The following is a 16,671-nucleotide window of genomic DNA, read 5'->3' as shown; positions in this document are numbered from 1 at the left end:
CCTCTGGTTTAATAGATGACTTCAGTGTTCTTCACATTCTCAAACGGATAGAGATGCTGGCCATTAGCCATTTGCCTGTGTATCTGCCACTCTGTCTCTGTCTCAGCCTAGATCTTAAGAACCCTTGTATCTATCGCCTCATTTGAAAATGAATTGGCTTACCGACTAATATGGAGAATATAGTGTTTGGGTGCGTGCGTGCGTGTCTGTGAACACCACTGTACCAAATAGACTCAGTAGCTAAGATTCCATCCAATTTGTGACCGATTTTCATGCAAATATTCTCATCTGCCTAAAACAATATGCGCATTTTCTCACCAGAGATGTATTTCCATCTAACAAGCTTTTTAAATATAAAAGGCTGCGTGATGATGTAGTCCACATAAAAATAACTTTAAAAATCATATGTACCGAATGAAAAATACAAGTAAAAAAAAAAATGGGTTTCCATTGCATTTTTAACTTTACTGATGGTTTTGTCACAAAAACTGTTGCATTATATTGCTAATGTTCTCACTCTGGTTTTGGCACATGCGCTCTAGCCAACAGCTTGCAGATACAGTGCAGGTTGGCTACCTACATTATGAGATTATTTCTAGGCTATTTGTCAAACAGCAGCCAAGCATCAATCATCATGTCAACAGAATAAGACCCTCGATATTTATTGGAAAGGAACATCAAGCTCATCACCGTCACTTCCACCACCCTGTGAAGTTCATCGTTTATTTCATCCGTAGCCTAATAAACTGCATAGTTTCCCGAGTCGTAGTGTGAGGACCACGCAACATATCATCGCGTGACTTTAAGTTTACTTCGATATGATGGTTATTATATAAATATTTGCTCATAAAGGCGTTTCCACTGCCGTTTCGCGCATAATACATTTTACTGACAAATTGTCTCGGGATTTATAAAATTGTACTCGCATTTCATCAGCCTGGTCGTGACTTTATTCGTGCATAAGGTAATTAATCTGCATGAAATGGTTGGATGTCAACCAGGTTTCCATCCAACCTTTTAATGCAAGTAAGTAGGCTAAAATATGTCATGACAGGCCTGATGGAAACACAACATTTTCAGGTGTGTATATATATATATATATAACCATCAATTCGAAGTAAACTTGGGATTCACGCGATGACATGTTACGTGGTCCTCTCACTACGACTCGTTGGGAAAACATGCGGTTTTTTAGGCAACAGATGAAAATACAGTATGAGTGCTGTTGACTAGAGCACATAATATCAGAGTGGCACACACTATATAACGCAACCGTTTTTTGTGAGAAAGCCATCAGTTGAGTTGGGAAAAAAACATTTAACGTGTATTGGTAATTTAACCGCAAAAATATACAGTATTTTATGTACCCTACGTCATCACGCACAGCCTTTTATATACAATAAGTCAATTTGATGGAAACATCTCTGGTGGGAAAATGTGCATATTGTTTTTATGTGGATTTTAGAATATTTGTATGAAAATCAGATTGCTGTACACAAGACTGTGACCATCTCAAAGACCTTAAACGGTGTTTTACCAAGTGACTGGGTAAGAGTTCTGCAATCCATAATAAATTAGCTGGGTTATGTAATAAAAAATGACACTGGCAGTGGACTGTAACGGTTTGACGTGGTTGCAGCAAAGCATACAATGATAGTCAAAAGCTAAGATGTTTGTCATGCTATATGCTCTAAAAGTTAGGGGTTCAGCAGGGGTTCTTCTACCATCCTCAAAGTTCTTTGAAGAACCATAGGTTTCTTGGCACTGAAATCTTCCAAGAACCACATAGGAGGTGGGGTTCATCGAGGAAAATCCGTAGTTGGTGGGTGTTCTTGCAGGAACCTGACTGCCCAACTGATAAATTTGGATTTGAATTTGAAAGGATAGCAGGTGCAGGCACTTAACTGAAAAATGTAAAGATCTCCTCAATGCAAGGTAAGGTTTGTCCCTTGTATGATCAAAATGTATATTGTTTTCTGATTATACCATCTATCTTTTCACATTTGTGCAAATCTTTCTATGACAGAAAATGGATACAATTCAATGGATATCAATCAACAAAGCGGTAACAATATGTAGGCTATAAGAATATGTTGAAGGCTATCTGTATTGGGTGCAGATGACTCATTTTTGTGTCTGTCTGCAGGTATACAGACGAGAACGCATACATAGGTACAGTATGTCAATTGGTATTGGTATGTTATGCAGATCACATTTACCATCCTCCTTCCTTACCTCTTCAGTGAATATCCCATAGGCCTCTATGTTATGGACAAGGTATATGTATGAAAACCATTATCAAAACAAAACCATTTTTTTTTCACATTTACCACAAAACCAAAGTATAAATACTGTTGTGTGCATGTTTTGTTAATCATCTGTATAATTACACTTTTTTTGATTCACAGACTTTACCCTCCCTACATCTCTGAATATAACAGAAAACCTATTTGATCACCATGCACTGAAAAATCATTCTGGCTATGGATACGGAGAACATCAACACATTAACATCAACACGCCAGAGGATACACCCATTGGACTTGGGGCTCTGCTGGGAGTTTACCTCGTATTTGGATTTTTTTATTCTGCTTTGCCACTAAAATCATAATAAACACTGACAACTAAAATATTGTGTTATTGTTATTTTTATGCATATTATTATTATTATTATTCATAATAATACTTGGTATTGGTATGTTACGCAGATCATAATAATAATAGGGGAGGGGGGTAGTTCAAATATGAACCCCAAAAGATTCTACAAAAGGTTCTTTGAGGATCCATTAAAAGAGGTAATTTGAAGAACTGTGGGGTTCCCCCACAGTTTCAATTTGAAAACCCCTAAAGGATACTCCAGGAACCTTTTTATTTTTAGAGTGTACATTTGTTTACCTCTTCAGAACAGGTTGAGTCATGAAGTGTCAGAGTTAAGACTGTATTTGTCATAAGGCCAGTCTACCTACCTACAGCCTTAAGTTCTGTATCTTCAGTGTCTCTGTTAAAGCTTCAGGTGTGTTATGGTTAAAGAGACTGACAATTCCAATTAAAGTCTAATCCAATTGTTAATTTACTATAGGGCCTCCTGTTTGTGTGTCAGCACCCAATTCAATTAGGTGCCGGACAGATAAAGGGCATCGTCTGCCCCAGCAGTGTCTGTGTGTCTGGCTATAACTCTCACAAACAGGTAAGGAAGAATAGAAGCAATGGTTATATTTTGGGAGAATAAATTACATGCTGATGAAATGTTCATTGTATTTCACAACACAATTCATGGGCCACAGAGTGGCACCTCTCTGACAGTTGCGAGGCCTTTTCAGAAAATAAACTGACAACTATAATGAGTGGCCAAAGTGAAAAATGCAATAGAAAAGGTCAAACTGAAATGTTTATGAAAAGTGTCTAGCAGTAAGTCACTGACATTTTGGTCAGGATATTGTGCTGCTTTCAAACCTAGATTCTTTGATAAAACAATTTGTGGGCCTATGTGCCTTCGCCATCATCCACCTGATCTTTTCTAAAGAGTCTTCTGCCTCCCATTTTTAGACACAGAAAATCTATTTGTTGCTGAGGCAAGGTTTCCAGGGAAACAGATGGGTTGATCTAAACCTGAAGAAGGACCAAACATCTGTAAATTAAATCATACAGCCAGCTGCACTGGGATATGCTCCACTGAGTTCACATTCTACTGCTGTAGATATACAGTAGCCTATATCACAATAAATGTCTAAACATATTTGGTTATGTCAAATCATGTTCCATTGAGAGTTCCAATATGTAAAACAGCACTTGCCCAATGTCTGGAACTCTAGATCACTGGAAATGTCTGCATTATACAGAAAGTGATAAACGGATCGAAAAAACTGTAAGATGGGAGCCACATATGAACCATTTAGTCATTTTGCTGTTGTTTTCCCGTCTCTTTTCCACCGGTGTAACATATTTTTATTTTAAAGCCTATATGGTTTTGACTGATGCTGGAAATTGGTGCAAACTATTTGATGTTGCAGTGTATCTGATATAGATTGTTGTTTTAATTGTATTTGTCCCCATCAAATAAATTAATGGCCACTCTTCACACTAACTAAATAGGGTAATTACTCATGAGGGATGATCAACTGGTCAATTATTGATGCCGCTTGCCGCATGATGCGATCTAAACACAACAAGAACAACTTAATAAGTTTATACTCATGTCTAAGCTTGTGTGCTCAAAGCCTGTTGATTCCTTCATATATATCATGTAAGCACGTCCTGTAAGAGTGTATCTTCTGACTAATTCATGAGCTTCAGTGATTGTGACTGGCTCTCTTAAAAGGATCTCATCATTTTCTCTTATTGGGCGGCCCCAACATCGCCAGGGAGAGTGTATAAAAAGCATCATATTATTCCATCTAGCGCAAGTCCATCTCTAGGGTGCGGAGGAGACTATATAGTTCTGCAAACAGTGCGCGATCCAGAGGAGGCGGGAGAAAACACCTGTTACGGAAGAATCAATTCGACAAAGCAGCCTCCACGTCTTCGGTAAGTTTATTAAGCTGAATTCAACCAGTGTCTAAAATTGAATATTTGTCTCACTCAAGAGCGCATAATGAAATATATTTCGGCACCGAGAGCATATAAACTTCTAATTTTTACTCGTTGCACTTTATTTCCGCGTTAAGATAGGCATAGGCTAATGTAAACTACTACATTATTTACTTTTAAATAATACATTGACTTTCTTCCAGTACACCACGTTTTGCTCAAATCTAAGGAGATCCGTCTTGATTCTCTATAAAGGCAGAGTTATTATAAATTCAAGCTTGTGCAAATTCATCACAGACCAGACCTGCTTTAGCCTATAATTTTGTCCGTATCTTCCATATCGTAGTTAATATGCACAACATGTCAGTTAAATGTAACTTAACTGAATAGAATACAATACAATAGAATAACATGACGGTTAATAAAGTGGATTTCAATGTGCTTATGAAGGGTGTTTATTTTTACGTAAAATTTTAAAACGAACCAAATCAAACCTCAACTAACTTAACTGTGGTTCTAAGATGAATACATGTAATCTATTGAAAAATGAATGAGTGAAGGCTACATGTGGTATTCTGACTAATGCAGCAGTCTTTATTATTCCACAGGAACATTATACAGTGCAGCATGTTGACATATACTCACTGCTACCTAGACAACATGTATGAATGTACTACTGTATGAGTACAAATAATAGTGTTTTCTTAGCCTTTGTAAATCAATCATGTGCTAACATTGCATGTATTCTTTCAGGGATGCAAACTAGTCACCTTTCGGCGAAATTCGGCGTTTTGAATCCAGAATAGGTGACCTGCGTGATTCGTGTAACCTAAAATGTACTGTCGTTTGGAAAGTTTGAGGTGAGGGAGAAAGTGTGGTGGAACAGGTATTAGCATTATTAAGTATCTTGCTAGCTGGGTTGAATTCTCCGTTAGCTAGCCAGAGAAATGTTGAGCAACATTAGCCAACTTATCTGATCAAATAATTGAGTTCATGGTGTGAAAAGTAGCGTGCTAATAACGTAGACAGCTAGCTAACGTTACAACATCAAATTACCTAACAATACTAACCTAACCAATTCTATATAGTATTAACTGGTATAGACACTTTGCCGTTGTTGTGCCGAAAATCTCCCCCTGCCTGTTCTATAGAAAGTATTTGACTCTGATGTGTGCCACAGAAAGTATTTGACTCTAGCCAAATACTAGAGGGGGGGGGGGGGCAGGATTTCGGCAAGGCCTGGCACAATACAGAATCGTTTTGGTAGCTCATGTTGACCAGTAGTGTGTGCCACATAAAGCATTTGACTAGCCACAAAATTAAGGAAATTAGAAGGAGAGGGGGGAGTAAAATTTTGGGAAGCAATAAACATTTCAGAACAACTACTAGTTGAATAAGACATGGAGAGATGACGAATTTTGGCAAAGAGATTTATTTATAGACTAATACACTTGAAACAAATAGCCAAACCGAAAACTGCAGACATTACTTGCTCCTCCCCCGCGATCAAACCGACATAAAAAATCAAATGAAACGCAGCCTAACGTGATCAGAAATCACAACTAGCAAGCAAGTCGCAGCAATGAAGAATTGAGTGCGTGCGCGTTCACACGAAGGGGGGATTCTGGCAGGTGGGAGATTTTCGGCAGAACACCGTTCCTCAATTGTTGGAAAAATTACTTGTGTCATGCACAAAGTAGATGTCCGAACCGACTTGCCAAAACTAAATAATTTCTTTATTCAACACCTTTATAATTAAGCAATAAGGCACGAGGGGGTGTGATATATGGCCAATATACCACAGCTAAGGGCTGTTCTTATGTACGACACAATGCAGAGTGCTAGGACACAGTCCTTAGCCATGGTATATTGGCCATATATCACAAACCCGAGGTGCCTTATGGCTATTATAAACTGGTTACCAAAGTAATTAGAGCAGTAGAAATAAATGTTTTGTCTTACCCGTGGTATACTGTCTGATATACCACAGCTTTCAGCCAATCAGCATTCAGGGCTCGAACCACATAGTAGTGCCTAAGAACAGCCCTTAGCCGTGGTATATTGGCCATATACCACACCCCCTCAGGCCTTATTGCTTAAGTATACACTTGACACATTGGGGTCAATTTCATTGATTTCATCGTTTTTAGATTCAGTTAACCATTTCTTACACAGATATAGCAACGGTTGCAATGTGATTTACTCAGTGTGTTAATTCATGTATTTCATAACTGCTGCCATGTTTGTGCTTTTGCCTCCAGACAGAGAAACACCCTTGTATCCCACCTGGTGAAGCCCAGTGGGATAATGTGGGTTCTGGACAAGATCCGTGGGTCAGTAGAGACCACTGTTCTCCGGCGGGGGGAGAATGGGGACAAGGACGGCAATACTCCAGTCTACAGCAACGTCCTCACCCCTGATAAGATCCCTGACTTCTTCATTCCCCCCAAGCTGGTCTGCTGCCCCCCAGAGCCTGAGACCCTGGACGTCGTCAAGCCCAAGGAGGGGCTGCGGCCCTCGGCCTCTGAGCAGAACATTGGCAGTAAGAAAATCAGCAGCCCTCGCAGCCCGCGTCTGGTTGCCAAGCTGGCTGGAGACACCAAGAACCTGTTGAGGGCCGCCAACCGTCACATTATCCAGATAGAGAGCGCTGATGACGTGGTGGCAGAGGACACAAACGCTGACCCTCAGTCTCAGACCGCTATGTCACTGCCCTACGTCCCCAAGACCCAGACTTCCTATGGTTTTGCCACTTTGATGGAGAGCCCCCACACCCGCCGCAAGGAGTCCCTTTTCCACTGTGACCAGACCAGCCCCCTGACCTCTCCCAACTCCCAGAGGAAGGGGAAGAGCAGCGTTAGCGAATGCAACCACCTCAACCCCCCTGACTTCAACGCCTCTCACAACCCGTACCGCTACTTTAGTGGAGGGGAGAGTGATACCTGTTCCTCGGCTGAGTCCTCTCCCTTCAACTCCCCACTTCTCTCCCGCTCTGCCTCGCTGCTCAAAGTCTTCACCCACGAGACACAGGCCAAGGTGGTGAAAGCCAAGAGGACGTTTGCCCGCCACAGCTCCTTGTCCACAGACGAGTGCAGCTCGACCGAGCCCAGTCCCAACGTGCTGCGGCGCCTCCACTCCTCTTCACTCCATGGCGGTGGGCCGTCGGACCGAGAGCACACAGTCAACCTACACAAGGGTGGCAGGGTGAGGCTCAGCGCCGACTACGATGCTGGCACGGCCCGCCTGCGCATCCGCATTCTGGCTGCCGAAGAGCTCTACGACAAGATGTACGACATTAAGAGTATCAACTGCTGCGTGTCACTGTACCTCAACCCTGGCAAGCTGCAGAAACAGAGGAGCACTATCATCAAGAACAGCCGAAATCCTGTGTTCAACGAGGACTTCTTCTTTGACTCTGTGACCTCAGTGCAGGTGAAGAACCTAGCAGTGAAGATCAAGGTGGTGAATAAGGGCACCAGCCTGAAGAGAGACACTCTGCTGGGGGAGAGAGAGATCCCTCTGGGGAAGCTGCTCCATGGCCTCTAGGTCTGTCCTGGCGATACAGAATAGTACTCTGACTGACACAGAATGAGACTATGAATGATAATGTGCATGAAAAATATATATATAACTGGGGTTAGATGTTTGCTTGGTCTCCCCTATATTCACATAGAACTGTCTGAAAGGAACAGTTCATTTCCAGTCAATGTCTGGTCTGGTCTAGCAGTTTGTCTCTTAGCTGGTCACCTCCTCAACCTTCTGTTCCCTGAACCTGAAGCCCTGCACAGCCCAACTTGTAGATCATGTGGTGGACAATCGAATATGGCACAGGTCAAAAAACACCTGCTCGTTTGAGAGACTCACTTTTTGTACTCTCTTGATCTCGACGTTGAATGTCGCATGGTTGCAATTACATGTGACTCAGACAATACAGGATGCGAGTCTCTATGATTCCGTTTTTATTCAGCACTACAATGCTTTTATGGATCAGGGGGTCTTTGATGTCGCCACTATAACTTGATGTGCAAATTATCCTTTGATCCTGATTGTTGTTGCGATCCACAGTAGCCTACTACCGGAAGGAAGGCTAGTCTGTTATGTGACCACAATGTCCAAAACCTGGAGAATAGAGATCAGACGTCACCGTCTGCTTCCCGTGCGCTTGGCATGAATATGTAAATGCAGTGATATGTTAGCAGTTTGTACTTCAGTTTCATAACACCCACAAGCCTTACCAAGAGTGATAGATAGACAGAAAGAGAGAGTGAGAGAGGGAGGGAGGGAGAGAGGGTGTATGCATTACATTTTAAAGAGTGTGACATTATTCAAAGGTGTTGAACATATTCAAAGGTGTTGATTTTATACATAGATGTTGTATTTGTATGAGAAATATGCTTCAGTATGTGGACACCTGCTCGTCAAACATCTCATTCCAAAATCATGGGCATTAATATGGAGTTGGTCCCCCCTTTGCTGCTATAACAGCCTCCACTCTTCTGGTAAGGCATTCCACTAGATGTTGGAACATTGCTGCGGGGACTTGCTTCCATTCAGCCATTAGTGAGGTTGGGCACTGATGTTGGGCGATTAGGCCTGGCTCGCAGTCGGCGTTCCAATTCATCCCAAAGCTGTTCGATGGGGTTGAGGTCAGGGCTCTGTGCAGGCCAGTCAAGTTCTTCCACACCGATCTCAACAAACATTTCTGTATGGACCTCGCTTTGTGCATGTGGGTATTGTGATGCTGAAACAGGAAAGGGCTATGGAGATTGCATGGCTGTATGCTTGATTTTATACACATGTCAGCAACGGGTGTGGCTGAAATAGCTAAATTCACTAATTTGAAGGGCTGTCCACATACTTTTACAACATTATGACTTTGTAAATTATGTACTGCTCCCTGCTGGAGAGTGAATGATTAGCAGCCCTCTGACCCTGAAAACCTTATAATTTGCTGATTTCATTATTATGATGCTGACCTGTGTTTTCCACTCCTGGCAGTGTAGACAAGCCACTAGGCCAGAGGACTGAGAAAGGAAAAACATTTACAATATTTTTTTTACAATAAACATTATTTGACATGAAGGATAGTCTTCTACTCTCTGCATGTGCTCTGCTGTCCTTTAAAATGAATTACAATACATCTGATCTGATTGCAATTTCAAGTAGGAAACAGAGGAAAGAAGCAGAGGTTGTTTCTGCAGATGGTTAAAGGGTCACCACACACATTCATCTTTGAGATATGGAGTCATTTAATCATGTCAAACATGACTATTTTACAGAAAATAGCCATTGTTTTTGTGAGTTACATTCCCTGTCATGTTTGAACCTAGACTATACAATAGAGCTCTCTACAATACCATTGCTTTTCTTCAAACGTATACTTTATATAACTTTATTTTGCTCTAACTATGAGGATTTTGTTATTGTGTAAAATCTGTAATCTGCTACGATACTATTAAATGATTGATCTGTGTGTGCTCAATGCTCATGCTATGCCTGCTGTACATGGGTGCGTGCTCACTGAGTTGTAACCAATCCCTTTTTTGGCTTACATCGGCATGACTAAAAAACAAAAATATTGTCAGTAGATTTTATAATACTTAATTGTAGTAGGCAGGGTCAAAATGTAGCCTAAGTGCTTTTATGATGAAAATTTAATTAAATCTAAAAGTGAGTAGTGTATTTTCGTGATTGCCAACTATTTGTGTAATTGATTGTCTTTTCTAGTTTCTCATCTACAGATGTAGGATTTTAATTTGAGCCAGTTTTCTACAGCAGTAAATAATCCTGTAGCAGCAGGAAATTTGAATTATTATGTGGATTATAATTAATGGACATTTTTGTGGGCTTTGATACATTTTTCGTTACGGCAAATCAAGTCTGAAATTTCTAAGTGGAAATTACAATCTTTAGAATCCTTTTTAAAACTCAAATACACGACAAGTTTGCATTTCCTACTGTGCAGGAAAATTCTCAGCAACAAAAGAGTTATCAAATTAAGATCTTACATCTGTATTTAAAAAAGACAGCCCAATGTACATTTGAACTAGGAATAATTCTCCTGAGAAATGAAAACTGTGCTGCAAGCTATCTCACTACGCAATGAAAAAATTAAAAAAAGGTCATCAAAAATTTCAAATGGATTCAATTAACTTTCTCCTCATGACTGTGTTTTCAGTTATGCTATGATTTGAAGTGCTTTAAATACTGTAGGCCAGATCTCCTTGCTGATTATCTTCTATACCAACCACAGGGTTAATTATCCTGGTTGAATACACTGTAAATATATATATCTTACTAACTAGGCTGCTTATGGTGCTCAGGTGTGTTGTTTTGTGGGATGCCAGTGGGAGGGCTTGCTGTCAGCTGAATAATGGATAAATATATGCATTATACATGCAGTCATGTATCAAATGAATACAGTGGTTTTAGATCTGAGCACCTGATTTCTAACAGTGGAGGAATACCCACTATCCTCTATGATGTGTGTTTTTCTCTGTTTGTTATGGGGAAGCCCAACACCTCTATTGGGAGTGCAGAAAACCTGCAGATGTATAATGTATATAGCCACTTTAAATGGGTTTGCCATCATAGTATGGACTTGCTTTTTAGAATTAGACCTCTGCTTGATGCATTAGATACACAGTTAGCCAATTTGATTGCCAACCTTGATTTAAGTCTCTGAGGGATTGCCAGAAGGAACTTTACAATTAGCTAGCTGTTGGTGTTCGGAAATCCTTCCTCGTTATTCTGTGCTAAATGGCTATTTAATTACACAAGCTAAAAAGGTCTGACTGTCAATTTTAAAAAATTATACTCGGAAGACTCTGCTTATGCGAAATAATGAAAGTGGGGATGATATTTATTTCAGTGATCTAATTTCTGCAGTGGAGAGGAGATGTTTAATATGCTGAACTTGTTCTGTTTCTCAAGAAAATGAAACAAGTGCCAATCCGTCATACTTGATGCCAAATTCTTTAATTGTTATCTCAAGGTGTTAGATAAATGATGGATACTAGTTAGTTTCTATCTACTGTATTGTTATTGTTGGTGTGAGTACTTATGTCTTTTATACTGTGATGTCATTAGTAATGGACACCTGTGGGTTTTCCTGACTGTTCCTCAAACTGTGTTGATATAGGCCTATGTATGACTATGAAATGCCTTGATTAAAAGCAAATGTACTGTAGATTCTTCATGTCATCATTACTACTTTGTTGACATAATGACATTATACAAATCAGTGCTATAGCAGTGACCTTCTCACATTGTGTTAATCATCAGATCTGATACAACAGTGATTCTCATATTAGGGCTCTATTCAATTGGTATTGCGGAAATTCAGCTTTACAGTGTGATTGAAAGTTAAAGGCAATGTTCCCGTGTTAGCGGAGACTGCGTTCACGGTAAACGCTGCATATGTCGGCTCAATCGGAAATTACCTTGCCATTCCTAGCGTGCAATCTATAACGATTCAGTGATACTGATTGAATAGAGCCCTTAGTGTGCTAGTCAGAATAAGAGTTCAGAGAATACATTACTAATAATGATTTTAGAGTCCCAAAGGCACATGGCTCCATTATCTCCACATAATTGTACACCTCTGCCTAAGAATATGTCTTCTGTGTGAATCAGTAGGGCACCTAATCAGAGAAGGTTCTAATGAAGCAGCAGTCATTAAAGCAGCAATCCTCTCTACAGTGTCTAAGGGTCAGTCCAATTACTGCAGTCACCCACTGTCAGCTCTTTATCACATGAACTCATGGAGTCAATTAGATCCTGGATTGTGCCAAGGAAACTCAGTCTGTAGTGTCCCGTATCTTATCAACATATGCTTCGCAGCTGTAATATGTGTCCTATAACTCCTTATCTGATCTTCTCTGATGGCAGTTTAAGTTCAAATTATAATCACTAAGAAGTATTTCACATTTGTTATACTGTCCTGTGAGTGTGAACTTTTTTAAGGTATTATCCGGCGAGTGGTCAGGTTCCTTATTAACCTCTAAAAATCTAAGCCATTGGCGGAATTGTTTTAAGATGGTCATATCATGGATCGTTTAGCTATTTGATTTTGAATTTTAGGAACCCTTTAGGTATCCCCCAAAAATAAAATAAAAATATTTGATAAAACATTGAATTTGGCCTTTACTGCTATTGCCCATAGAAACGCATTGAATAACACATTCATAAATGGCAAAAAAATAAATCATAAGGAATAAGGTTTTGAAGTGTCTGTCCTATATCTAAGGGAAATAATAAATATATATATATTACTATTTAATGAAACTGCCAGTTGAGGATTTGTGAGGCGTCTGTTTCTCAAACTAGACATTCTAATGTACTTGTCCTTTTGTTCAGTTGTGCACCGGGGCCTCCCACTCCTCTTTCTATTCTGGTTAGAGCCAGTTTGCACTGTTCTGTGAAGGGAGTAGTACACAGTGTTGTACGAGATCTTCAGTTTCTTGGCAATTTCTCGCATGGAATAGCCTTAATTTCTCAGAACAAGAATAGACTGACGAGTTTCAGAAGAAAGGTCTTTGTTTCTGTCCATTTTGAGCCTGTAATCGAACCCACAAAGGCTGATGCTCCAGATACTCAACAAGTCTAAAGAAGGACAGTTTTATTGCTTCTTTAATCAGGACAACAGTTTTCAGTTGTGCTAATCTAATTGCAAAAAGGTTTTCTAATGATCAATTGGCCTTTTAAAATGATAAACTTGGATTAACTAACACAACGTGCCATTGGAACACAGGAGTGATGGTTGCTGATAATGGGCCTCTGTACGCCTATGTAGATATTCCATAAAAAATCAGCTGTTTCCAGCTACAATGGTCATTTACAACATTAGCAACGTCTACACTGTATTTCTAATCAATTTGATGTTATTTTAATGGACAAAAAATGTGCTTTTCTTTCAAAAACAAGGACATTTCTAAGTGACCTCAAACTTTTAAATGGTAGTTTATATACAGTACCAGTCAAAAGTTTGGACACACCTACTCATTCAAGGGTTTTTCTTTATTTTTACTATTTTCTACATTGTAGAATAATAGTGAAGACATCAAAACTATGAAATAAGACATGGAATCATGTAGTAACCAAAAAAGTGTTAAACAAATCAAAATATATCAAGAGTGCCGTTCGGGTAGTTTGTACCGTGAGAAGACAGAGTTTCAGGATGTCTCATGGTCTGACAAACACATCTGTAGCTCGGCCTCCTTCCACCGCAGATGTGGAAGGCCGACATTGGCGAATGCAGAAATCGCTCTGCCATTTCCAGGTTGCTAAAATTCTAATAGTTGGCCTAATTTCAGTTTATGTGACAAAATAAGCAGTCATTGTGTAGAGAATCATTGTATCTAAACCACTGTGAAATATATTTTCCATTACCAAGAATATTGTACTTTCTACTGTTTGAAGCTGGATCACATAACCGAAAGTTAAAGACGCAAAAACAAAACTTCAGAACGGGAAGTATAGAAATAGCACACATAGAACAGATCTACTGCTTCTTAGACTTGCTTCAACGTGAATTTTTTATGATACTTAGATTGGCGCATGGGGCTCCCTTCCCAAATGCGCGCGTTCTCTCTCTCTCTCTCTCTCTCTCTCTCTCTCTCTCTCTCTCTCTCTCTCTCTCTCTCTCTCTCTCTCTCTCTCTCTCTCTCTCTCTCTCTCTCTCTCTTTCATAAATATATATTATCTGATCTAGCTGTATGGCAGCATGGCACACCTGTTCCTCCAAATTAGGCCCAGACCCTGTACCTGTCTCTCCTTACCCGGCTGTGCCTTCTATGAAGGAGCCCCAGTCCCCTTCTGTTTTTTTGGGCTACAGGCTGTTTCCAACCATCCATAAACAGCAACAGCAGATCTTGTTTCTGTTTAATTGTCAGTTTCAGTTGACATATTCTAAAGTCAAACCATTTGTTTGGAAGTGTAGAACCAATCTTGGCAGCCACATCAGGAGGGGGGTGAGTGGGAGTTGGTTCCAAGACAGCATGCAGGAGAAAACAGCTGGTACAAACATGGATACAGATGGTAATTGCTGTCATGGCAGAAACCAAAAAAGAGTTATCAAATGAAGTAAATAGAAACAAACAGTCAGAACATACAGATAACTGTCTAAATCATGGAATCACTTGAGTAAACGAGGGATACAAAGTATATTAAAAGTCAGTGCTTCCACACAGGTTTATTAACATCCAATCATGCTTATGGTCATGTATAAAAATGCTGGGCAGGCCATTATTTTGGTTATCATGGCTATGCCCCCATAGGATGACAATGTCCCCATCCACACGACATGAGTGGTCACTGAATGGTTTGATGAGCATGACAACGATGTAAATCATATACCATGACCGTCTCAGTCACCAGAACTCAACCCAATTGAACACTTATGGGAGATTCTGGAGCATTGCCTGAGACAGTGTTTTCCACCACCATCAACAAAACACCAAATTATTGTATTTTTTGTGGAAGAATGGTGTCGTATCACTCCAATAGAGTTCCAGACAATTGTAGAATCTATGCCAAGGCATATTGAAGCTGTTCTAGCTGTTGGTGGCCCAACGCTCTATAAAGACAGTTTATGTTGGTCTTTCCTTTATTATGGCAGTTACAGTTAAAGTCAGAAGTGTCATTAAAACTCGTTTTTCAACCACTCCACAAATGTTTTGTTAACAAACTAGTTTTGGCAAGTCGGTTAGGACATATACTTTGTGCATGACACAAGTCATTTTTCCAACAATTGTTTACAAACAGATTATTTCACTTATAATTCACTGTATCACAATTCCAGTGGGTCAGAAGTTTACATACACTAAGTTGACTGTGCCTTTAAACAGCTTGGGAAATTCCAGAAAATGATGTCATGGCTTTAGAAGCTTCTGATAGGCTAATTGACATAATTCGAGTCAATTGGAGGTGTACCTGTGGATGTATTTCAAGGCCTACCTTCAAACTCAGGGCCTCTTTACTTGACATCATGGGAAAATCAAAAGAAATCAGCCAAGACCTCAGAGAAAAAATTGTAGACCTCCACAAGTCTGGTTCATCCGTGGGAGCAATTTCCAAACGCCTGAAGGTACCACATTCATCTCTACAAACAATAGTATGCAAGTATAAACACCATGGGACTATGCAGCTGTTATACAGCTCAGCAAGGAAGAAGCCACTGCTCCAAAACCACAATAAAAAAGTCACTTTTTGGAGAAATGTCCTCTGATCTGATGAAACAAAAATAGAACTGTTTGGCCATAATGACCATTGTTATGTTTGGAGGAAAAAGGGGAACGCTTGCAAGCCGAAGAACAGCATCCCAACCGTGAAGCACGGGAGTGGTAGCATCATGTTGTGGGGGTGCTTTGCTGCAGGAGGGACTGGTGCACTTCACAAAATAGATAGAATCATGAGGAAGGACAATTATGTGGATTTATTGAAGCAACATCTCAAGACATCCGTCAGGAAGTTCAAGCTTGGTCGCAAATGGGTCTTCCAAATGAACAATGACCCCAAGCATACATCCAAAGTTTTGGCAAAATGGCTTAAGGACAACAAAGTCAAGGTATTGGAGTGGCCATCACAAAGCCCTGACCTCAATCCTATAGAACATTTGTGGGCAGAACTGAAAAAGCATGTGCGAGCAAGGAGGCCTACAAACCTGACTCAGTTACACCAGCTCTGTGAGGAGGAATGGGCCAAAATTCACCCAACTTATTGTGGGAAGCTTGTGGAAGGCTACCCGAAACGTTTGTCCCAAGTTAAACAATTTAAAGGCAATGCTACCAAATACTAATTGAGTGTATGTAAACTTCTGACCCCCTGGGAATGTGATGAAAGAAATAAAAGGTGAAATAAATCATTCTCTCTACTATTATTCTGACATTTCACATTCTTAAAATAAAGTGGTGATCCTAACTGACCTAAAACAGGGCATTTTTACTGGGATTAAATGTCAGGAATTGTGAAAAACTGAGTTTAAATGTATTTGGCTAAGGTGTATGGAAACTTCTGACTTCAACTAGTCAATACATTTCACTGGCTGTCTGCTTTTCCTCCTCATCAAAACCTCCATCCCTAATTTACCAGAGAGACTGTTAGGTTTCACATAAACAGCAGTGGCAATCAACAGGCGGGCCACCT

The 16,671-nt window shown here is 40.1% G+C and overlaps 1 protein-coding gene across 1 annotated transcript; it reads left to right on the top strand.

The window, feature by feature from the left end:
- Positions 1-6,834: 6,834 nt before the first annotated feature.
- Positions 6,835-8,073, top strand: LOC120052049 (C2 calcium-dependent domain-containing protein 4C-like). The gene has a single exon (XM_038998911.1). The coding sequence runs from the start codon at positions 6,835-6,837 to the stop codon at positions 8,071-8,073; it is 1,239 nt and encodes a 412-aa protein (XP_038854839.1).
- The last annotated feature ends 8,598 nt before the right edge of the window (positions 8,074-16,671 follow it).

Source organism: Salvelinus namaycush, chromosome 8, assembly GCF_016432855.1.
Source record: "Salvelinus namaycush isolate Seneca chromosome 8, SaNama_1.0, whole genome shotgun sequence".
Lineage (NCBI taxonomy): Eukaryota > Metazoa > Chordata > Actinopteri > Salmoniformes > Salmonidae > Salvelinus > Salvelinus namaycush.
Note: the sequence above shows the minus strand (reverse complement) of the source record. Positions and strands in the feature narration are given on the sequence as shown.

Excerpts from the sequence above, each read along its gene's own strand:
- LOC120052049 (XM_038998911.1), top strand. The coding sequence starts at position 6,835 with ATGTGGGTTCTGGACAAGATCCGTGGGTCAGTAGAGACCACTGTTCTC.